General features: G+C 42.9%; 1 protein-coding gene and 1 long non-coding RNA gene across 6 annotated transcripts in view; one reads left to right on the top strand and one right to left on the bottom strand.

Annotated features, from left to right (window-relative positions):
* TENM1 (teneurin transmembrane protein 1) overlaps positions 1-25516 on the top strand; it is an 801117-nt gene that overhangs the window by 752608 nt on the left and 22993 nt on the right. For all 4 annotated transcript variants that reach the window (XM_059156967.1, XM_059156964.1, XM_059156965.1 and 1 more), the window contains 4 exons: positions 1356-1722; positions 3765-4275; positions 16448-16620; positions 17523-17758. In XM_059156967.1, coding sequence (XP_059012950.1) covers positions 1356-1722; positions 3765-4275; positions 16448-16620; positions 17523-17758 — 1287 coding nt within the window. The remainder of the gene's footprint in view (positions 1-1355; positions 1723-3764; positions 4276-16447; positions 16621-17522; positions 17759-25516) is intronic.
* Positions 1464-25516, bottom strand: LOC131821155 (uncharacterized). Of its 2 annotated transcripts, none has more exons than XR_009349849.1 (4): positions 25375-25516; positions 25141-25270; positions 24450-24742; positions 1464-1596 (listed from the first exon to the last, which is right to left on the bottom strand). It is a non-coding gene; the product is annotated as an uncharacterized LOC131821155 (long non-coding RNA). The 2 variants fall into 2 exon arrangements; XR_009349848.1 differs by lacking the exon at positions 1464-1596 and adding an exon at positions 18828-18876.

Raw genomic sequence — 25516 nt, 5'->3', positions numbered from 1 at the left:
CGCTCTCTCTCTCTCCCCCTGAAATAAATAAATCCTTTTTTAAAATACCATAGACTGGATGGCTTTAACGAGACAAATTTATTTTCTCACAGTTCTGGAGGCTATAAGCTCAAGATCAAGGTGTTGGCAGCTTTGGTTTCTCCCGAGGCCTCTTTCCTTGGCTTGCAGATGGCCGTCCTCTTACTGTGCCCTCACGTGGGCTTTTTCTCTATGCATACACACCCCTGGTGTCTCTTTGGTGTCTCTTCCTTTTCTTCTAAGGACACCAGTCTTGCTATATTAGAGCCCCACCCTCATGATTTCTTTTCATTTTATTTATCTCTTTAAAGGTTCTGTTGCCAAATAGCGGGTTGCATGAATTTAGGGGGAACATAATTCAACCCATAATACCTAGCCACTGACAACCTCCTTATTTTCATTGCCTATTGGTGAAGTGCTCTTATACCCTCTTCACTTCTTCCTTCTCATAACATGGAGAATAATTGCTTAATGGCTCTTCCAAGGGCTCCACTAGACCATGAGTCATTTGAAGGCAGAGGCTGTGTAACGCCTTTCTTTCGAATCCCCATAGCCTAGCACAAGTCTTTGCCCAAAGTAGGTACTCGGCAAATATTCAATGAAAGAACAAATTCACCTGTTAGCAAGAAAAGAGAGATGTAGAGTGAGGCAGGTCAAGCTAGGTGGCCATGCATTGTGACTTAGGATTCCACACCACCGGCTGATAAACAGTGCCTGAGTATTCCACAAGACGGATGCTAGGTCTGTGCTAATGGAAGGTTCTGTCCCAAAAGGTTGCTGTTACAGTAAAATCATCAAGTTACTCTGGCACTGTATTTTCCAGAAGCCTCTATAACTTTGCTTTTCCCTGTATCTACAGGACAGTGAAAGAGATCTGTATGTCATAGAGATGCAGAAGCCCTAGAACATTGGTCCTTAAACTTGAGTGTGCATCAAAACATGTTGGAAAGCTTATTAAAACACAGATGACTGGGTCCCACCCTCAGGGTTTCTGATTTAATAGGTCTAGGTTGAGGTCTGAGAATTTGCATTTCTAACAAGTTGCCCAGTGATGCTGTTGCTGGTAGTCTGGAGATCACACTCTGAAACAAACACTGCTCTAGGAGATCCTTCTGGAATTATTGAAAACTAATTTTCTTTATATTGGAAATGGTATAAATGATAAATATGTCTCTCAAAACATTTGATCAACCATCCTGCCCCAACTTTGCCAGACAACATTGACATTGCTGAAATTCGTGAGACAGAGGAACCAATAAGCTGATTTTTCTTTCAAGGTAAAACTGCCCCTGGAAAGATATTGTAACCTAATGGTGTGTGTTCTGCTCTTTTTGCAGGTGCGATTAGAGTGGCCAACCGACCTTGCAGTCAATCCTATGGACAATTCATTGTATGTCTTGGATAACAACATTGTGCTGCAAATTTCTGAAAACAGGCGTGTACGGATCATTGCAGGGCGCCCCATTCACTGCCAGGTGCCAGGCATCGATCATTTCTTGGTCAGCAAGGTGGCAATTCACTCCACTCTGGAGTCAGCCAGGGCCATCAGCGTCTCCCACAGCGGGCTGCTCTTCATAGCTGAAACAGACGAGAGGAAAGTAAACCGCATTCAGCAAGTCACCACCAACGGAGAGATCTCCATCATAGCTGGTGCCCCTACTGACTGTGACTGCAAAATTGATCCCAACTGTGACTGTTTTTCAGGTATGACCTTTTTAGCAATTCACCAGCTCCCTCTCTCTGTTTCCAAAAGAAAAACGCACAACAGAAAGGCCAAAAGGAAAACTAAAGTGTTATTTGTGAACATTAGTGTGAGTGAGTGGAGAAAGTGATGGGTTGGGGCCACATAGCCTAGTATCTGGTCATTGCTCTGCAACCAACTAACCAAGTGACTCTGGGAAAGACACAAGACCTCCTCATGACTCACTTACCTCATCTGTTAGAGATGTCACTTCTCTCAGTGATATAACCTTGCTGTACTGAGGGTAAGCTACTATAACAAAGGTTTAATACTCAAGTTAAAATCACTATATAAATATAAGATCATGACATGATTTGTACTTTGGATAAAAGGAAACACAGTAAAACCTGCATTTACTGATTTAGCTAAGGAAAAAATTACTTCCCCTAAGTGACTGCTTTCCAAGTGAATAGTGCTTGCTATTTGAAACCCAAAGTGGGTAGCTCAGTCTGTTAAGCGTTCAACTCTCGATCTCAGCTCAGGTCTTGATATCAGGGTGTTGAGTTCAAGCCCTACATTAGGCTCCATGCTGGGTGTGAAGCCTACTTTTAAAAAAAAATTCTGAACCCCAAAGAGACTAGAGCAGACTGCTTTGAAGATACATGGGCAAAATAAAATCCCACAGTGGAGGGTTTTCAGGACATTAGTCTACTACTTGGACTGTTTAAAAAATGCCCAGGGAGGCCTGGGTGGCTCAGTTGGTTAAGAGTCTGCCTTCGGCTCAGGTCATGATCCCAAAGTCCTAGGATTGAGTCCCGCATCCGACTCCTTGCTCAGCAGGAAGCCTGCTTCTCCCTCTGCCTGCCACTCCCCCGCTTGTGCTCTTTCTCTCTCTAACAAATAAGTAAGTAAAATCTTTAAATTTAAAAATAAATAAGTAAAAATCAATTAAGAATGTCCAAAATTTTCTTCCTAGACAATGGTGCCTATTACTTCCAACTGAAATATATATACATATATATATAGTATATTATATTATAATGTATTATATATTATATATAAAAGTATATTATATATATAAATATATATGTTTGTGTGTATATGTGTGTGTATGTATATGTATGTGTGTGTATATATATATATATATATACACCTTTTCCCCAAAACATGAAGTAGATATTCCAGATAACAAACACTCCTCTAAATGTCAATAGATACATTTATTGCCGTGATGTGGAAATCCCTCCATGCTACCTGCAGTCCTATTAAACTGCTCATCTGGGCCCAAAAGATTCTCTTAACCTTTGCCTTTTCTTGGGCTAGAGGAATCAAGAATGAGCAACTTGGTCGATACGACTTTTGATCAATATTTCCAATGTTTTCCTGGACAATTAGTTTTATACTTCTTTTGCTAATTTATATCTTTCATCCAAGGCAAATCTAATGTTTATTCCAGTTATCAAATTTGATGTTCTGAATCATTGTTGCACTTACAGACTTAGTGTACTTTGACAGTGTGACAATGGGAATTAGCCAAAGAAAGTTCCTGTGAGCATAGTAGAATTGGAAAGTCCTGAGGTGGGTAGGTCCACAAGCACTGACAGGCACGAATCTCATGGATTTCCAGCCACATTCTGTGCAGCTTCCATTATTTCCTGTTTTTGTATCTTGTGATATAATAGATACTGAACTGCAGGATTGAAGATTTCACAAAACTGATATTAACTGAGATAATTTCATCTCACTGTTCATCTTCACTGGTACTGACTCAGGAATTATGAATAAGTTTCAGATTTGTCAAGGGAGGGGAATGCAGAGAATAATGATTCACTGATTGTTCCCTTTTAAATGATTCTTTTCTTTTAGAGATCGTACTTTTAAGTCATCTTCATACCCAACGCAGGGCTTGAACATGCAACCCAAGATCTAGAGTCACATGCTCCGCTAACTGAGAGAGCCAGGCACTCCTAAAATGACTCTAGATGTACAATGATTTCTGTATATGGTTATGTTCTTACAAATGCTTGCGATGACAATCATTAAAATTGTGGTCTTTCTCTCACAGGTGATGGTGGCTATGCCAAAGATGCAAAGATGAAAGCCCCCTCCTCTTTGGCAGTGTCGCCTGATGGTACCCTATACGTCGCAGACCTTGGGAATGTTCGAATTCGTACCATTAGCAGGAACCAAGCCCACCTGAATGACATGAACCTTTATGAGATCGCTTCACCTGCCGACCAAGAGCTCTACCAGTTCACTGTCAATGGAACCCACCTGCACACCTTGAACTTGATAACAAGGGACTATGTATATAATTTCACCTACAATGCCGAAGGTGACTTAGGTGCAGTTACCAGCAGCAATGGCAACTCTGTGCACATTCGCCGTGACGCAGGCGGGATGCCCCTTTGGCTTGTGGTGCCTGGCGGGCAGGTGTACTGGCTGACCATAAGCAGCAATGGAGTCCTGAAAAGAGTGTCTGCCCAAGGCTATAATCTGGCCTTGATGACCTATCCAGGAAACACAGGGCTTTTGGCTACCAAAAGTAATGAAAATGGATGGACAACTGTTTACGAGTAAGTTTCTCATTCTCAACATAGGCTTTATTAGGCTTTTATTTGAAATTATATTATAGTGGGAAAATGCCTTAGTAATTGCTGCGTGTTACATGCTATTTTCTCCTAAGAACCACAATAAAAAAACAAAAAGTCAAGGAGAAAATTTTACCTAACTCCTAGGGTTCAAACCCATTTCTCCAGAGCCGTTTTGCAGAACATAATAATGAAAACACAGACTGAATGAAGAATCAGGTGTGGTACTGCAGGAGACAGGAATGAGGTAGAAGCCTAAGTACTCAAGAAATTTACAGCATAGCTGGGAAAACAAGGTAAATTTTCATTTAAATAACAAAACTAAGAAAATAGTTCTAAAGCAACAAAGAAGCAGTGTGGCTTAACTAGTATTTATTGATCCCTGTGGGGCTTAATGAATGAATAAATGAATGTGTGCCCAGCCCAGCCCAGCCCAACTCAGTATAAGTTGCTGTGGGAGGTAATAGAATTTAAAATATAAGAAGTGGACGCTAGCAAGGGAGTGTAACTGGGAGAGGCTGCGTGCCATTGGCTGCTTCGGTGAGATGTGGAGCAACGCTCCAGCACAGGCTTGGGTTTCCTCGATTTCCCTGCCCAAGTCAAATAATCTGCCACAGACTGGCATTCGCAGACTGGGTCTGTAATGACTTTGTTTAACTGGGAATTAACACAGGGTGTGTCTGACAGCAAGCTACTAGAAAGTGTCATGACACGGAAGGAGACCATTGTCCTTGCTTTTCCAAGCATGGACGACCTTACTTTCAGGTCAACTCATTTAGAATGCTGGTCTGCCACCACTTGACAAGCATCTTTTCTACAAAAGGGAATTGCTGAATTTTTCACCAATGTACTGAGTGAAGATAATCTATGGAATCTGAACCCAGAGTCTAAAGTGGCATCAAAGTTGAAAAGTGTGACGAGTAGAAATGTTAAGTATGAGGGGTTCCTGGTGTGAGTATTCTGTAAGGGTGCAGAGAATATGAAGTGGATATGTCCAATCCCATGAAAGCCTCCTGAGGAAAGGGACAAAACAATCGGCCTTCACATTTTGGATCATTTCCCAAAGAAATGCCACTGTACAATAAAGCTGGACAGCTATTTTAGTTTCACTTAGAAATATGTATTCAGTTGTTTCTGTTGCAAGTCTTACTCTTTTGTTTGAAAACTTACATCTTAATAAGAGTAATAAAAGCCACTGTTCACTGAAGCTTTACTATGTGACAAGTAGCAGCCTGAGTGATTTACATACATTTTTTATTAGATCCCCAAAATAACAACATGGGATAGTTGCTCCTGGTATGGCATTTTATGGATGAGGAAGCAGAGGCACAGAATGCTTAACTTGTCCTGATTCACACAGATGTCTAGGTTGCAAACTCCCAACAGTCTGACTCAAGAGCTCCAATTTTTAAATATACCACCGTGAAGAAAGATAGTTTCTAATGAGAGTATCTTTCAAAAATTCATGCAAGATCACACCACAGATGAAATTAGACAACTATTTCAAAAGCTAATGGTTAACTTCAGTCAAGTTACAAGAAATGGCTGAAATATGAACTAGTTTTCAAAATAGCCAGTTCAACCATTCATTCACTTAGTCATCAATTCATTACACTGTACACTTTACAAATATTCCATTTATTTGTCAACTATACTTCAATAAAGCTAGAGGAGAAAAAAGCAAAACTAACGAGTCCATTTACTTATTTAACAAATATTTACTGAGCACCTACTCTGTGCCAGGCAGTACAGCTGTGAATGAAACAGATAAAAATTCTTACCATCAAGCCACCTGGCCAGCTCAGTCTGTAGAGCTTGAGACTCTTGACCTTGGGGTCATCGGTTCAAGTCCCACATTGGGTGGGGAGCCTACTTAAAATTTAAAAAAAAATTTTTTTTTAATCTCTACCTTCATACAGCTTACATTATACTGGAGGGAGACAAGTAAAATGTACAGAATTTCAGATGGTGCTAAGTTCTGTGGAAAATAAAGCAGGGTAAAGGAGATCAATAGTGTGAGGCAGAAGGGTTTTTCTTTTGGGTACATGGTCAGGGAAGTCCTCATTAAGAAGGTGGCATTTGGGGCACCTGGGTTGCTCAGCGGGTTAAAGCCTCTGCCTTCTGCTCAGGTCATGATTCCAGGGTCCTGGGATCGAGCCCCACCTCGGGCTCTCTGCTCAACAGGGAGCCTGCTTCCTCCTCTCTCTACCTGCCTCTCTGCCTACATGTGATCTCTGTCTGTCAAATAAATAAATAAATCTTTTTTTAAAAAAAGAAGGTGACCTTTGAGTAAATACCTGTAGGAGGTGAGGGAGTAAACCATATGGATATCTATGAGGAGGGAAGAGAAAGAACATTCCAGGCAGAGTGAACAGCAAGTGCAAAGGCCCTTGCAGCAGGAGCCAACCTGATGTGTTGAAGGAATACTAAGGCAGCCACTATGACTGGAATGGAGTAAGAATAGTGGGGAGATAAAATCAGCGAAGTGGCCAGGGCTACTTCATGGAGGACTTTGTGGTCCTCCGTAAAGATTTTGACTTTTACACTGAAGTAAGATGTAGAACCACTGGAGAATTTTAAGTAAAGGAGTGACAGAATCTGACTTACATTCCATCTGTATTGAAGACATCCGACTGTATGGTGGAAACAGGGGAGCCCAGTGGTGGAGAGGGGAGAGGTTTGCAATACTCCAGGCAGAAGATGGTGACTTAGACCAGGGAGTAGGGGCAGTGATAAGTGGTAAAATTTTAAGTATATCTTGGCAGTTGATCTATCAGGACTTAACCAATAGTTTGGATGTGGAGAGAAGAGAAGGAGGGTTAGAGATAACTCCAAATGTTTTCACCTGAGCAACTGGATGATAGACTTTCTATTTATCCACACAAGGAAGACTGCACAAGGAGTGCATTTACAAATACCATAGGCTCTCATTCATATGTGGAACCTAAGAAACAAAACAAATGAGCAAGGAAAATAAGAGAGACAAACCAAGAAGCAGACTCTTAACTCTAGAGAACACATTGATCATTCCCAGAGGCGAGGTGGGAGAGGGGATGGGTGACACAGTGGATAGGGATTGAAGACTATACTTACTATGATGAGATCAGGAGTTCAGTTCTGGATATAATCAGTCTAGTTAGACTTCCAACTGAAAACCAGCAAGAGACCAAGAAGGACAGTCCATGAAGTAGGAAGAAAAGCAGGAGAGTAGGGTGTTCTGGAAACCAAGTACAACAGGAAGGAGTGATCATCTGTGTCAGATATTCCAGATAAGTGAAGTAAGACAAGGACTGAGAATTGACCATTCAATCTAGCACTGTGGACATTATTGTCTACCTTGAGAAGAGCAGGTGCTATGGCTCCATGGGGGACAAAAGCCTGAGCAGAGATGGTTTAAAGAAAATGGATATACACATGTTCATGGCAGTATTGCTCATAATAGCCAAGAAATTTGAAGAACCAATGTTCATTGGGACATGAATAGGCAAAAAAATGGGGTACTTCCATACCATGGAATATTATTCATCAATAAAAAGGAATGAAGTTCTGACACATGCTATAACATGGATGAACCCCAGATACATTATGCTAAAGGAAAGAAGCTAGTCACAAAGGACAAGTATTGTATAGTTTATTTATTATTATTTTATATATAAATTTCATTTATTTTAAATGTTCACAAAAGGCAAATTCATAAAGTCGGAGAGTAGGCGGGTGGTTGCCTGGGACTGAAAGGGAATAGAGATTGGCTGCTAATGAGGAAGGAGTTTATTTGGGGGATGTTGGAATGTCCTAGAAGTAGTAGTGATGACTGCACACATGGTGAATGCACTAAAGCCACTGAATTGTATACTTCGAAATGGTGACTTTTATGGTATGTGAATTATATCTCAATAATAACAATAAAGGGCACCTGTGTGGCTCAGTCAATTAAGCAACTGCCTTTGGCTCAGGCCATGATTCCGGGGTCCTGAGATTGAGCCCCCCCATTGGCCTCCCTGCTAAGCGGGGAGCCTGCTTCTCCCTCTCCCTGCCGCTACCCCTGCTTGTGCTCTTTCTCTGCCTCTCTCTCTCTCTCTCTGTCAAATAAATAAATAAAATCTTTTTTTTTTAAAAAAAAAAGAACCTTTAGAAAATAATAATACTATAAAAGAAAGTGACCAAGAGGAGAGAAAGTGGATACAATGAGTAAGTAATTCTTAAGAGTGCAACCACTGTGTAAAACAGTATGGAGGTCCCTCCAAAAATTAAAAATTGAACTACCCTATGATCCAGGAATCACACTACTGAGTATTTACACAAAGAATACAAAAACAGTAATTCAGAGGGATATAGCAGCATTGTTTACAACAGCCAAGATATGAAAACAGCCCAAGTATCAAGTATCTATCAATGGGTGAATGGATGATAAAGATACACACACACACATATACATGCAATGGAATATTATTCAGCCATAAAAAGAATGAAATCTTGTCATTTGCAATCGCATGTATGGAGCTAGAGAGTATAACACTAAGCTAAATAAGTCAATTAGAGAAAGAGAAATACCATAGGCTCTCATTCATATGTGGAACTTAAGAAACAGAACAAATGAGCAAGGAAAATAAGAGAGACAAACCAAGAAGCAGACTCTTAACTCTAAAGAACACATTGATCATTCCCAGAGGTGAGGTGGGAGAGGGGATGGTTGACACAGTGGATAGGGATTGAAGACTATACTTATGATGATGAAAAATAAAAGAAAATTATTAAACATTTTTTAAAAAGTTCTTCAACTGTATTGGGAGAAGCTTAAAATGAAACACCAGGTTAGTTAACCAAACTTTGGGTCAAAACTATTGGCATCATTTATGGACCTGTGGTAATTTTTTTTTAAATTTGATTTCAAAGCTAAATGATTACATTGACATGATTGTAATAAATTATGTGATGAATGTAAGAAGAAGAGAACTCATCTGAGGAAGTTTGCTATAAAGAGGAGCAGAGAAAATGGACCTGGGGCAGGGGGAATGCGGTAAACAGAAGGAGTGGTTTTAATGACAGAAATAACAGTATATTTGCATACCCATGAAAATGATCCAATAGGGCCAGCGTAAACAAACGCTAGACATTATTTTACAAACAAGGAAACTGAGGCCTAGATAGAGATAGAACTTCCCTGTTCACATTGCTAGCTGGCTGGGTCTCGAGTCAGGTCTTCGAGCGTCTAATTCGGTGTTCTTTCCACTACTACCCCCACTGCCTTCCGGAAAAAAGAGGAGGATATGGGATTGCAAGAGTGACCGTGGGAAGTCTGGGAAGCGAGATTTTCCCGTCCAGTAGCAGGAAAGGGAGAGTTTTTTTCCTTCTCCCTCCTTAACTCCAGCCAGGACGATGCTGAAACCCTCCTGACCAAAAAAGCATCTGTAGAGAGAAAGTCCCTTTTCCTCCTGAAGCACTCCCTTCTGGTGCTGAGCAGGAGTCCCCAGAAAGACACTGCCCCTGTCCCTTCTGACCTGCACAGAAGAGAATGAGCAATTTCCCAACCTACATAATGTAACTAATCCTGCTTATGGCCTTCTCTGTACAAAATTGGACATCTTTCCCTTTTATCCCCCAACGTGTTAGCCAGTTCTGACCCCTCCTTCAAGTTTCCCTTTGTCCTTTCGAGGCTGAGGAACACAAAACTGGACCTACTATCCTCGTCCGAGTCAGAGCCCTGCAGTTCTCTGAGGTGCGGAGGCTGCCGCCTTCTGTGGCCAAAGGGGACAAACTGTTCGCCAAGGTGGAAATAGAAATTCTGTTCTGAGTTGAGAGACAGAAAAACAGAAACAGAAGCAAAATTTGACAGGATGGAGGACGGCCACGTACAGGTAGCTAAGCCAGTAATCTATCCAGCTTTGATTATCTGTGGCAATGGAGAGGAGAAATGACATAGATGACCCTGAACAGTGGATCATCCAAATGGGATTTTAAAATGTTTCTTTTGCAGTGGTAGTATGTGGGCTTGTGTTGTGTAATGTGATGTTGTTTAAATAGTTCACTGATTTTCATAATTCCGTTGGACTTGGACCGGGATCAACATTGCACACCCCAAGTATTAGTACGTGATACTTGACTGCTCCTGAGCATCCTGACCACAGAGAAATGGCTAACAGAGAGGTGATTGTCAAGGCAGGAATACGGACCAAATGAGGCCAGTGTTTTGGCCCAAGGAGGCTGGCAGGTTCGTAACTGCTATGACCTTACAGCAGTGGGGGCCCAAGAGAGGGGCCCAGCAGCTCACAGAGTAGGCAGGCCTTCTTTGCCCAAAAGGCTCGAAGAGTAGTTAGGATGCCCTTGCTTGTTTCCTAAGTATTTCCCTGGCAAAGGCTTCTGCTCTACAAAACTGGAAAGGTTCCAGGCTGAGGCCAAAGCATCAGTGTGGTCACTGCTGCTGGTCCAGGCTGAGTGGACGGTTCTGCAGGCCCTTGCCCTTTGGACTCCTTGCCTGAAGAGAAGGAGATTTCGTGTTTATGTAATTTCTCGATCCCAGGTCTTCTGTATTCTCTCTCTGGACTTTGTTAGCCCATACCCCACTCCCCGAAAAAAGCCATTGACTGACAAGTTAGAAAGCCTTCATAATAGGCTGAGCGCCTCCTAGGCTATTTTATAAATGCTCCGTTGCATGGAAGATGGCTGATGACGGATTCTCCCTCCTCCCTGGTAAGATTAGAAGAAGAGGTAGGGTCAAGGTACACAAGCCATGTCTCTGGGGGAGATATTTACCTGGGCATAGGACACGATTCCCGTGTAAGAACTGGTTATATAATCCATCCAAACATATCAATATGTTTCCAGTGTTCTCTAGAATCTCAGAGTAGAGAGGGAGCTAAGGAACCATGTGGTCCAGCCCCCCGCCTCCAGGCAGGCAAAGGATTTCAGTTAAGCAAGAACAGAGAATTGTCAACTGTTCCTTCGGGTCTCCAGAGACAGAGACTCTCGACACCTTTGCTCAGTCGCCTCTCCATGTGTGTGCTTTATGCCCTTGACAAGGATCAAGAATGGACAGACAGAACTGCCATGGGCCATGCTGGGGACAACTGCAATCGACACAGGGAGTGAACAGAAGCAAGAGAGGCTACTGGCCCAAAAAGCTTCCTGGAGCTGGTAGGGAAGATGAGCTGCAGCACACAGGACATGTACGGAAGCTGAGCCTACCCTCCCAACTCCACCATCGCTGGCTCTGTCTCCTCTCTAAGCACATGGGATGTCAGATCCCCCCCATCTCTTCCATTTCCACAGAAATCATCTTATTTCACTCATGCAACAAGTAGGCGTGGTGAGAATCTCCTCTGTAGCAGATACCGAGAATACAGGCATGAATGAGACCTGGGGGTCCGGCCGTCCCTCTATGGGCATGAATTTACAGCCTAGTAAGGAAGACAAGTCCCAATGATTGGCAATCACAATACATTGAATAAAGGCAAGAAGCCCCCATCTTCTTACACAAATGAAGGCTGCAGCCTTCTTGCAGGTCCCGCTTGTCCACATAAACCTTTCCAAGATTTGCTGCCCCCAAGGCACTGCTTTCATCGTACTGTTCTCTCCTTGCAAAGTCTTCTGTGCCTCTGCATTCTCCACTGCCTCCCAGCTTTCCTCCAGAGCCCAGTACCCCAGGTTTCCTCTGCTCTGGTTGCAACATGCTTCTCGACTTTATCACGTGCTACCCTACTAGAGGAACCTTGTGCCCCAGCAACCCAGGTCTTCTCCTGGACATCCCATCCACCGGCATGCTTTTCTTCATGCCACCACCTGTCTTTGTAATGCCCTCCTCTCCACCCCCATCTTCACCTATCCAGGGACTGAGCTCTACCTACCTTCCAGAATTCAAATACCACCTTTTCTCTTCCTTCTTTTCTGCTCGGCACAGTCGAAAATGACTTCTGTCTCTTCTGAGCTTTGACAGCTTGTTTATGGAAGAACATGGCAATATTCTGGCATTAGAGTGATTTGTGTGAATGTCTTATCTGCCCCACTAGTCTTTGCATTTCATTCAGCACTATATCTCCAGTACCTAGCACGAGACTGGTATTTATTGAGTAAAGGACAAGTGGAGACAGGACGGCATTATGGACTTGCAGCCAAATCAAAGGAAGCCCAAGGAAGTGATTGGTGAGGAAGGGGAATCCAGTATTTCCTACAGAATGTTAATTAGGTTGATCAGGTTTCTGTCATGAGAAGGTAAAGAGGGTCTGTTTCCCTTTAAAAAGTAAGTAATGAATTTTCCTTCTATAATCATTAATATTTTCTTAAGAGCAAAGGTGGGGGCTTCTAGTTTTTACTCTGCATGGTTTAGCCCTGGTTTAAATTATTCTCAAGGGAAAAGGATGGACTATCCCTTATGAGAAAATATCAGACCACATGTATTGTAAATAATGTGCAAATATCCCCCTACCCCCAACTAAACTATATGCTCCTCAAGGACAAGAATGAATTCTGAACTTCCTGTATAAATGTTTTCTTTGCTCCAATGGGGCACGTCTGCATGCACACAAGCACACACATACACAAATGCACACAGCCTTTGAGGTGCTGAGAAAAACAATATACTCAATACTTCATTGATCAGTGCCCTGTGAGACCCTCATAGTGGAATTCTATAAAATCAGGACAGGAAGGGACAATATGAGGGCAAATCTCCTCACACCAGACCCACTTCTAATGACTATGAAGGCGAGACTCATTGTCTGACCACACAATTCACCAGCCAGAATTTGCAGGCCTGGTTACGAGATTGCTACTCCAAGCCTTGGAAAGGAGGGGCTTGCTACCATGTTGTGGCCTGAGGGGATCAGCTGCAGCATATTGGCTTGTACTCTGCACCAAAGGATGCAGGCACCAAAGGGAAACACACAGCATAAGAGGTTTTGATTAAACTTGTATCTTTGACATTCAGTCTGGAAACATGCATTCCCCTGTGATGGAGAGAAAAAAATTCAAGCAAGCCATAAGAAATCAAAGGCTCCCTTTATTTCTTCGCCACTTTTGAGCAATCTTTCCAAAGTTGTGGGAATTAGCAATGATGAATATTTCTGCCTGTCACTCTTCCTTTGGAAATGACACCACAAAAGAGAGGCGGGCCTATATGTTTAGACCTAGGGCCATACAAAGGACAGAGACACTACACTGAAGATACCACCAAATGTGATCACTATGACTGACTGGCAGAATTGGGGTCTGCGAGTGTATTCAGTAAAGGGCTTTAAGGATATTTTGGGTGGTTTCCCTTCATTTTTATTGAGATATAATTGACACATTACACTGTAGAAGTTTAAGGTGTACAGCCTAATTACTTATGTATAAGACTGAGAAATGATGACCCAAACAAGCTTAGTTAATATCTAGCATCTCACAGATACAAAAATATATAGAGAGAAATGGTTTATTCCCTCTGATGAGAATTTTAGGGTCTACTCTCTTACCAAGTCTCCTATGTATGGTAGTACATCAGTGTTAGCTATAGTCATCATGTCACACATTACCTCTCCAGTACCTATTTCTCTTATAACTGGAACTTTGTGTCTTTTGACCACCTTCCTTCAACTCCCCCAGCCACCCCCGACCCCACCTCTGGTAACCACCAATCTGATCTTTTCTGAGTTCGGTGTGGGGGGGCGGGTTGTCTTAGATCCTTCAAGTGAGATCATACACTATTTGTCATCGTGTGACATATTTCCCTTAGCGTTATGCCCTCCAGGTAGAGTGCTTTGCTTATGATAGAGTTAAAGCCAAATACACACTTTCAAAAAGGATGTATGTCCAGCCACAGAAAGGAAATCAGGTACTATAACTTTCCAATACCCAGCAACTGGGCTGACCCCCAAAACTGTTGCCTCCCTCATCAGAAAGGATCATGCAGCTACCACCTCCCAACTAGATCTATCCAGGTAATTAGTCTTATCCAGGACTATAAATCTTTCCTTTTCAAATGTACTCCAGTCAATTTGGGAAGTGGGGATAGGAACAGAATATGTAGGAACATGGCTGTGCTCTTGGGAATCAGCTTTTAAATGTATAATTGCAGACAAACTGCACCAGCGACTGAGCTTAAAAGGTGTTTGAAGGAGGGGCGCTGGTTAGGAAACCAGATTTATCCACAGGCCACTGCTAAGTTTCATTTGAATTTTTGGCCCTGGTACCTCTGCTCATAGATGGCTCAAAAGGCATCTGATCTTGACATCTTGCCCTGAGGAGTGGACACAACCACTGCCTTCACCTTTAGATGAAATCTTGCATTAAAACAAGAGGCTATGTGCCTGAAAAAGAAAGAAACTGCCCCCAAGCTGGAAAGCCCATTGGGAACTTGCATGCCTAGCATCTTAGGTGAGATTTCCTGAGGAATGAGGACGAGTGACCTTGCCAAGTTTTAAGGACACTCCTTAGAAATGAGAAAGGTAATCCAATAGGGCCGAGTTGCTGTCAATGGATGTGAAACGGAGAGGAACTGCCAGCCGAGTCTAGGCTGTTGGGACCCCAATCTCCCTGATGAGGAAGGCAGCTTCCTTCTATCTGCTGCCTAAAAACACCTCCCTACAGGGAAAAGCAACTTGGTATCTTGGGAAAATTAAAGGTAGACACTGTTTTCCTCTCCTGGAAGGAAGACCAGGCAGACAAGGTTGAGGTTGTGCTGGGCATTCCAGCCCTTCCACGGCCCTTTCTCATCAGGGCTCTGCATTTTGCAGCCAGAGCCCCAGAACAGACCATGGACAAAGGGGATGAGCAGGGGCCTGGATTCTGCCATTAACCGCAGGCACAAACAGCACCCTTCAGCTTTTCCTTGATAATAAGGCCTGGGCTGCATAGCAGCAACACGCCAACACCCATTTTGAAGAATACCCCCTTAAACAAAGGATGCCTCCAATTAAATAATTGGGCTTGGCTTATCTGTGATATCAACTGACCTATTTGATTGTTTTCATTTGCATATGTGACTGTAACCCCAAGTTCAGTTCTATCAGATAAAATAAGGTCCAGCCCCTTTGCTGACGCCTACCAAACACTGGTCTGGGTTTTAAAAATTTGAGCAACTACCCAGGCTGAGTTCTTTAAAACCTAGTGAACTAACACTAAATCACTATGCCATTTTGCGTAATTGTCAGAGGAGGAAATAGTAGAGCCAGTCTTCGCCTTTGTGTCCAGGCTGTATTCTGCTCACTTTGGGTAAAAAGAATATAATTGTTTAACATTTTAAAAGCAAATAAAAGTGCTTAAATATTTTGTAATTTGCAACTTGAAAAGAAAACAGTAATGGGTTTCCAAGTGCATGTCTTTACTTTTAATGAAGTGTTTATTTTTCATGGTTCTATTGACAATAAAAGAACAGCTCCACATCAAAAGCCTTCAGGGAAGCAGTTTCCATTTGGAGGACAGTGAGATTGCCAATCATTCTGATTTTTTTTTTATAAAGTAAACTCGCTAGACTATATTTCCGGATATATGTTATTGCCTATTATCCCAGGTAATAATTTTTTTTGTCTCTTACTCATATAGGCAAATTACAACACATTATGTACTATATTATAGAAAGATTTTTTTAGAAAAAATTAACTGACACTGAGATCAGGGGGCTCCAGAATGTTTTAATGAACATGTTTCCATTATCTTCTGTGCTTGTTCATTTTGTTGGAAGAATAATTCATTCATTTCAAATTTGGCAACTTAAACAGCAGCAAATATAATTTTCCTATCACAATGCAAAATCAGTTTATTGCCCTTCCAGACGTTGGGGGCCGGTTGTGCCTCCCGTTCCTTTGCCAACAGCACCCTCTGCTGGTAGTTATTATCCATCACATCTAGTGGGATCGACCCAAATCGCAAACGGAGGCCTCCCTGCAACATTACACACAGCAGGACATGATTCATAAATCAGTTTTCCACCCTGGTGATTCATTACCAGATATATTTTTTCTGTAAAACAGCACAGCTCAAGGAAGTCATCAAGAATTCAGAAGCTGCAAGAAATACCTTCGTTTGATTAATCATCTCTCTGACCTTTTTCTTCTTATTGAACAAGGTTAATAATACTTGTTATCACTCAAAGTTAAACTGTATTAGCTGCCAAGTGATTTTTATTTGCAAAGGCCTGTTATCACTGCCAATAGGCTTCAAAGTTGGGATTGGTTACATTCCTCAGGTATGACCCCGAGGGACATCTGACCAATGCAACGTTTCCCACCGGAGAGGTCAGCAGCTTCCACAGTGACCTGGAGAAGCTGACAAAAGTGGAACTAGATACTTCCAACCGTGAAAATGTCCTCATGTCAACCAACTTGACAGCAACTAGTACTATATATATTTTAAAACAAGGTAAGGATACTTCCCACTTCACCTGACTGTAGAGGTACCGTTCTTAATTTCTACCATCAAACCTCTGCCCACCGTTAATAAATAGAACTCACTTCCGGCTGAGAAGATGGCTTCTTCTCCTTGTTTTCCAGCTATGGGGGCTGAAACCCAAATAAAATCACACCGTTCACAAAGTTCACGTAGCAACATTGGACCACATCTCTATGGGAGCGGTGAGGTTCAAGCCCTGCCCAATCTGCTCTCCCTTCAAGTCATTTCCCAGCACCCAGCTGTTTGTAAAGCTCTTTTAGGCTCTGATTGGGTTATATTAAAGAAATGAAGTCTGTGCCCCATCTGAGATTAGCATTCTAAATCAATGCTGACGTGGGTGAATAACAAGGATGAATTGGGACTCTTGTTAGGTTGTGGGGCCAAACACAGAACCGCCCAGGGTTCAGGTTCACGCTAACATGATGAGTAGCAACCTTTGTCCGTGTAACCATTTTGCAGGGTGTGGCAAGGGTGTGCAACAACCAAGTGCAATGCCAAGCTGAACTTCAGCCTCTTCTCCTTCTAGCTCCCAGCATATCAAACTGAGGAGGCCAACCCACCAGGTCAGAGAAGGATTTCGTGAGGGAGTTCTTTAAAAATGAAAAAGACAAGCCAGAAACAGCCTCCAGTATTAGACAGGAGTCTTTTATCCAAGAAAAAAGAAAGCCCAGCTAGGCGAATAACAAGACCCAAACGGATAGAGAGTGCATGTGGCTGTGAGAGTGGTGGTCTAGCCCAGAAGGCATTTGGGTCCACAGCAACCCACCTGCTCATCCTTCCCCACACTTGCCTCCGGAACCTAAACTTGGCTCTCCTCTGCTTCCTGCACTTCCCTTTTATCCTCTTGTCCTGCTTTTCTCCTCTGCCTACAGAAAACACCCAGAGTACCTATCGGGTGAGCCCGGACGGCTCCCTACGTGTGACCTTTGCCAGCGGGATGGAGATCAGCCTCAGCTCAGAGCCCCACATCTTGGCCGGGGCGGTCAACCCCACCCTGGGCAAATGCAACATCTCCCTGCCCGGAGAACACAATGCGAACCTCATCGAGTGGCGGCAGCGCAAGGAACAAAACAAAGGCAACATTTCAGCTTTTGAAAGGAGACTGAGGGTAAGGCTTGACCAGATGCGAGATACAGAACTTCTGTTTTATGTTTGAAAACCACAAAGCTGGGCGCCTGGGTGGCTCAGTGGTTTAAAGTCTCTACCTTCAGCTCAGGTCATGATCCCAGGGTCCTGGGAATGAGTCCCGCGTTGGGCTCTCTGCTCGGCAGGGAGCCTGCTTCCCTTCCTCTCTCTCTCTGCCTGCCTCTCTGCCTGCTTGTGATCTCTCTCTGTCAAATAAATAAATAAAATCTAAAAAAAAAGAAAGAAAGAAAAAAGAAAACCACAAAGCTGCCCTAATCCAAAGTCCCATTGCGACAAAGCTTTTCTAGGTGACTGACTAGCTTATATGATATACTAATTCAAGAGAGGGTGCTAATGGCTGATAATGGTTCAGTATCCTTAAATGAACATTCTAATAGGAGCTTTCTTTGTCATTAGCCAGCTAAAGTGCTCTAATAGTAGCAATTTCAGGCACCAAGAAAGTCTGGGTGGAGAAATGTGTTGAGTCAGGAGGCCCTCCAGAATCCCTCACAGCATGCCTGGGAGATGTTGTCGGGTTCACTACCTTGACTCAGCTCCCTGCTTTGGGAGTAGTTTAGACTTTGTGCGGAAAGACCAGGCAGGTGCACACGCAAGGATGCAAGACGTAAGGCAACATTTGGACAAAGGCAAATTAAAAAGGAAAAGTCAGTGAATGAATGATATCATTCCCGTGAATACATCACTAAAGGCCAGAAGGGTAAATGGCCAGTACTGAGAGTGGACTAGTGGTGCTCTGAGAGCTGCCCAGAGGAAATCAAAGGTTTTGGGGGAGAGGGGGTTCAAGTCCTCACCAAGCACAACTCACTGAAGTTAGCCAGAGATCTCTGTCAAACCTGTCTTTCTGCAGCACACAAAGCCTACAATCACCGCAGCACTGTGTCTACCTGTCCCTTATTAAGCATTAACCAATGTTCGGATGATATGACCAACTTCCCAAATATAGTAACATGCAATGTCAGCCCCAGAGCAACTGCCAGCTCCAGGGAAACAATCACTCACAATTGAGGCCAGGCCGGCTTTAAGCACCTGTGTCACGCACGGTACAAACTCGCTCACAGTGAAAATGTGGTAACCTTCAGGCTGTGGAAACACGATGAGAGACAACCACCCAGTCCCGGCACGAAACAGTCCAATGAGTCCAAAGGCATGATATGGACAAAATAATGCATGACAGTACTCTTTTTCAACCATTTCTGTTGGTGACACATAGACACAAACTTCAGTGGCCTTCATAATGCCACTAAAAGTTGTCTACATGTGCAAGCCAATTTGCATGTTTTGATTCTATCAGAACACAGATGGGCCCACGGATGGGCCACTGGATTGAGAAGGAAAACCAGTGCACATAGTCACACACCTCTCTGCGTGGGAGGCAGTGAGGGTTTCTGTCAGAATTCTAGAAATGGGATCTCCTCGATAGAGCCCTAAATGGGGAAGTTAGTTGACCTGGCTTAAGAAATGCGTTTATTGGGGCACCTAGGTGGCTCAGTCTGTTAAGCATCTGACTCTTGAACTCGGCTCAAGTCTCAGTCTCAGGGTTGTGAGCTCAAGCCCTGTATTAGGCTCCATACTGCTTGTGGAGCCTACTTAATTCAAAAGAAGGAAAAGAAATTTATTTTCTTTATTTTCTTCACCTGTGAAATGAAAATATCACACTAGAGCAAATGGCTTAACAACCTCATGGATTCACCATAGAATAATTGTATCAAATAAATGATCTCTTAGTGCTTTCCCCAGTTTATAGCCTCAATAAAACATTATGAACCATATCATATACAATGTACCTTTGGGTTTTCCCATTCTTTAGGATAACCCATCCTGTACTACGCGACTTTGGGATTTTCCACTTTCTAAGCTAACCCACCATTTTCTTTTTCCAGGTACACAGATAATGGAGAAATTCCAAACTATAAGTTACACCTCATATCCCAAAGTGCTCTTAATGTTGAAAAACTAATGGCCATAAAACATTTGGGGGATCTTTACTATACGAAGTGAAGTGTTATTTAGTTAATTCTATTTATAATTGACCCATTTCTGGGGTGCCTGGATGGATCAGTTGATTGGGCAACTGCCTTCAGCCTGGGTCATGATCCTGGAGTCCTGGGATCGAGTTCCACATCAGTCTCCCTGCTCGGGTGGGAGTCGGTGTCTCCCTCTGACTCTCTCCCCTCTCCTGCTCTCTCTCTCTATCTCATTCTCTCTCTCTTTCTCTCAAATAAATAAACAAATAAATATACACAAAGAAAAAACAAAATTTTAAAAAACAATTGACCCATTTCCCTTCCTGTGGTATAGTTGAGCAGATTTGTGAAACCGGTTATAAAGGCAACAAATTCAGGACCTTCTCTTCTATGTGACTTCCAGGGTAATTCCTGAGGTCCTCCGACAGAATGGAGCCCCTCCTCAGCTGAGGGGTGTTACCATGCATGTCCCTAGAAACCTAACAGCAATCCTCGACATGTTTAGTACCTCAGAGTTAACAAAATGCTTTCACAGCCAGGATTTTATTTGATCACCACAACCATCAATTGTTGTTATTCCCAACTTACAGATAAGGAGACTAAGGCCCAGAGAGGTTAAGTGATTTGCCCAAAGTCAAACAGCTATTAAGGATCAGAGTCAGCCCTCAAATGCAGGTCTTCACGGAGCGCAGCACTCTTTCCACTACATGATGCTGTGCTGCCTTGATCCTTAAAATAATTAATCTATAAATCATTGCCCCACTCAGTGGAGCCACCTTGGCAAGGCCTGACTCCTCATTTCAATGCTGACAAAAAGAGACAAATAATCGACTCTAATGTACTGGCAAGTGTGGGTGGAGCAGGACAACTGGCTGGCCTCCAGGCAGAGAAAGTGGGGAAGAGGCCAGAGAAGCGAAGCTGTTTAACTGGCTGATTCTTACCTTCTCTCCCCATCCTTATGCACTTTGTTTACACTGATGCCTCGGTTTCCCCAGATTAGGCAAGTCCGATTTTTTTTTTCAAAGATTTTATTTATTTATCAGAGGGGAGGTGGAGAGCGAGCACAGGCAGACAGAATGGCAGGCAGAGGCAGAGGGAGAAGCAGGCTCCCTGCGGAGCAAGGAGCCCGATGTGAGACTCGATCCCAGGACGCTGGGACCATGACCCGAGCCGAAGGCAGCCGCTTAACCAACTGAGCCACCCAGGCGTCCCGGCAAGTCCGATTTAATGGAGGGATATGCTCCCCTGACGTAGGTGTGAACCTGGTTTTGACAAGGCAAAATCCTCTTTCCCCGCTGAGTTTACTATTGCAGAGACGGTGCCCCTTCATTTCTGGTAGCTTTTCAAGGGGCAAGCAGATAGGGTTACGAGATGTAACGTTCTCTCTTCCTGGGCCAGATAGACAGGGACCCATTTGTAGCATAATGTAAAGAATAAGCCTCTCCAATGCCCTCAAGTACCTCAAGGCCTCGGACTGAATCATTTATTTCTCCTGGTGAAGCAGCCATTCCAGAGCAAGGGCAGGTAGGGGTACCAGGGCTCTTGAGACAGAATCCCAGGTCCAGAGAGTCCCATAACATAGAAACCCCTGCTGTACCATAGGAAATAGGACTCCTCTTTGAAAAACCAAACAAAGGGGTATAGAAGAAGAATCAAAGGTGTGATTGGGATTTTTAAACGTGCTTGAGCATCAGGTCATAAAACACTAATTTTTCAGGCACAAAATGACAGATTCCTTTAAAGGCCCATTGGGTAAGATGATGGGCATTCCAAAAAGCTACCTATCACATCGACCCTAGACCTTCTAGCTCGAAGAAAACACAGAGAAGGATAGACTTCTCTTGGAGATCAAGCAACAAGCGTTGCTCTTCTCCGATGACTGGTGAGGGTTTTGCACACAAAGTCAGGGTCCCCTTCAAGGTGAGCAAGGCAGACTGCTGAAAAACAGGATATTCTGCTCAGCCTGGGAAGTTACCTCTGGGCTGTCCTTCACCAGCTCCATTAAGTGAAATAAATCACACCAACATCCTGAGATTTCCTTTATTTTAAAAATCCATTTCCCCCCAACCTGAGGTGTGTCTGAATCATCTTCCTTGCCAAGTACTTTTACATCCATTCCGTGTATCTGTGTCTGCTGCTTAAGCCTGTCCCCATAAATGCATTTCCCAGGACAATGGCGAAATTAGAGATTAGATCACAGTGGAAGCCATTGGGAAAGAATTGGACATTCACCCACAGCAAACCAGTTTAGGAACTTCACCCAGCTTGCACCTTGCCACCTCCACGGATAATAAAACCATTCTAGGAGACATAACCCAGCACTGGATCCCACAGTTTTTCATAAGATTTCACAGACTGAGATGTGAGGTTACAGCAAAACCCTTGCCCTACAGCCTCCTTTATGAAAAGAAAAAAAAAAAAATCCAGGAAGCTTAGCACTTCAAACCAAAGTCATAAAATCAAGTAAGATGATTATGTGTTTACAAGCAAAATGAAACAAAGACTAATCTAAAACCTCACAATTGATTTCTGTCCCCTCTCCACTCAAAGATAACTGAGAACGGGGTAGATTGGTTTTTCAGCGCAACATGTTTATACGTGCTCTGAGCTCTGAAAGGCCAAACAAGCCCAGATACAGCACAGAGTCCCAGGCTGACAAATGATGGCGAATTTGGGAGGCAGCCAAAAGGGTTCCAGCATCTCCCTACATTCTCAGAAAATGCCTTTGCTGACAGGGCACTCAGCTGCGGGCTGCTGGGAGTTGGAGTTCACATCTGCTTCACGCTATTTTAACTTCTTTCTCCCCAGGTTTGGCTGGAGGGAATTATTTTGTGAAAACTTAGATAAGGAGGCTGCTTGCAGATAGATGAATCTATTTAAAAAATATATCTGTGGTTCTCAGCCCCAGATAACCGTGGGTCTGCCTCTAAGGAGTCACCGGGAGACAGGAGATTTCAGGCATCCAGGCAAGTGGGCAGCGTTGGTTTTTTGGGGTCAGGAGATTCTTGGAATCATAGAAGCTACTCTATTTGTTAATCTTGAGTCAACTCCACTAAGATAACTAGAAAGACAGTATGATTTCACATACTATTCCACATGCATATAAACATTAATGATGTGGTATAAAAAATTTCAAGTGTCTGTTGTTACGGTTACACAAACAAATTCACCAACAGGAAAGTATTTCAACAAGAGCAAATTAATATAACGCAAAAAGCATCCAAGGTAAATGATATGGCAGAAGTCAGGTGAGGAGAATGAACAAGATTTTGAGGAAGAACCTATAATCTTGCACCACTTTTCCCGTCTATGAAATGAGGGATGTGGGCTGTGCAATCTCTATCATTAGTAGCATTTTCACAACGGATCATGATTACAGCAGCTAACATTCACTGAGTTCTTACTATGCGTAATGCCATATGTGAACTCATTTAGTACTCATTACACTTTATCAGCTGGCTTCTATTGTTATCATTCTCATTTTAAAGATTAAGAGAGAGGCATAGAGACAGGGCACCTGGGTGGCTCAGTCGGTTAAGCGCCCAATGCTTGGTTTCAGCTCCGGTCAGGATCTCAGGGTTGTGAGATTGAGCCCATGTCAAGCCCCACACTGGACTCAGCCCTAGGCATGAAGCCTGCTTAAGATTCTCTCTCTCGGGGCACCTGGGTGGCTCAGTGGGTTAAGGCCTCTGCCTTCAGCTCAGGTCATGATCCCAGAATCCTGGGATCGAGCCCCACATCGGGCTCTCTGCTCAGCGGGGAGCCTGCTTCCCTTCCTCTCTCTGCCTGCCTTTCTGCCTGCTTGTGGTCTCTGTCAAATAAATAAATAAAATATTTTAAAAAAAAGATTCTCTCTCTCCCTCTCCCTCTGCAACCTCCTCTCAAGAAAGAAAGAAAGAGGGGGCGCCTGGGTGGCTCAGTGGGTTAAAGCCTCTGCCTTCGGCTCAGGTCATGATCCCAGGGTCCTGGGATCGAGCCCCACATCGGGCTCTCTGCTCATGGGAAGCCTGATTCCTCCTCTTTCTCTCTCTGCCTGCCTCTCTGCCTGCTTGTGATCTCTGTCTTGTCAAATAAATAAAATCTTTAAAAAAAAAAAGAAAGAAAGAAAGAGGAAGGAAGGGAGGAAGAAAGAAAGGGAGAAAGAATGGAAGGAAAGAAGGAAGGAAGGAAGGAGGAGACACAGAGAGGTCACACACAGCCAGTGTGTGGTGATAGCACAATTTGAACGCAGTGAGGTCAACTCAATAGCCCATGTCCCAAAATCCCTACGGGCAGTAAGATTTTGTGGGCTGACAAGGTAAGGAGAATATCTTGGCAGTAAAAAAAAAAAAAAAAAAAAAAAAATAGAAGTAGAAGGAAATTCCCGATGGGGTAGTAGCAGCTGATGCTAACATGAAATACACGCCCTGTTCATTTATTGGCAAATCTGTGAAATAAAGGAAGCCTGAGTCAGCCTAATAATTATCAATAAAAAATAAAACCTGTAGCATCGTACAGGTTTCTAAAAATTGATTGAATTTTTGATTTCTAAAAATCAAGTACTAATTACCTTAAAACCATTGAGTGTAGAGTAGCAGGTACTAATTTAAAATCAACTGGTACTTTTCTATCCATTCTCATAAATTCATGAAAATTACAGCACATCTCCCAAACTGTGAGGTTATTATTTGGCCCATCTCACTTACTCACCTTCTGACTTCTTCAGCAAAGTTAACAGGTTAATCCAGTTGCACTGTGAGCTGAAATGCTAGAGAGCATCCTTGAAAATTCAGCTTTCTCTTCTCTGTAGAAGAAATCATGGGGCACCTGGATGGCTCAGTCAGTTAAGTGGCCAGCTCTTGATTTCTGCTCAGGTTATCATCTCAGGGTCCTGAGATGGAGCCCTGAGTTAGCCTCTATGCTTAGCAGGGAGTCTGCTTGAGGATTTTTTTCTCTCTCTCTGCACCCTCCACCAGGCTCATGCTCAAGCACTCTTTCTGTGTCTAAAATAAATAAATAAATCTTTTAAAAAAAGAAATTAACTGCCATAATCATACTTTACTTAGAGTTCAACACATTTTGTTTATGTGTTTTTATGGATATAATTATATATTTATATAATATAATAATAATATATATAATATAATATAATATATATATATTATAATATAATATAATAATAAGTTATATAAATATATTGCCCTTTTTGTAGGCCAAAAACAGCCAAATATCAGCAAGCAACTTAATATATTTTTATCCTACTAATTGAATGAGTATTGAATTGGAAGAGTTGAAAGGACTTTCTCTTAAGCAATTAAAACACAAATTCCTAGGAAGGAGAGAGAAAGGCTCTGAGTGGAGACAAAAGGCCCTTTTCTTTGGAGATTCTGCCCATACCTACCCTTTCAGAGCACTTTGATTTCTACTAGAAATACAACCCGTGGCTCCTTAGGGCACTTGCTTCCCTCTTCCTTTTCTAGTTCAAGTATGATCAAAAAGCAAACCTTTCTCCTTACTTCTCCTTAGCAAAGCTGAAAAAAAAAATAGAAGGGAAACCAAAGGATGAATTAAAGCATAGATACTTCCTCCCCCATGAAAAATTTTTACCAAGTCCAGCTTTCTGATTGCAACATACGTATGAATCATCAGTTATCCAACTCAGAAGTCTCGTTCAACGTGCAACCTGTCCGAAGAGACCCCTTTTAACTTGGGGCTATTACCAAATTTCACCCATTTCTAGAGCCCCTCTTTTTTCCAGCACGAGAACTGGTGTAGAC

Source organism: Mustela lutreola, chromosome X, assembly GCF_030435805.1.
Source record: "Mustela lutreola isolate mMusLut2 chromosome X, mMusLut2.pri, whole genome shotgun sequence".
Lineage (NCBI taxonomy): Eukaryota > Metazoa > Chordata > Mammalia > Carnivora > Mustelidae > Mustela > Mustela lutreola.
Note: the sequence above shows the minus strand (reverse complement) of the source record. Positions and strands in the feature narration are given on the sequence as shown.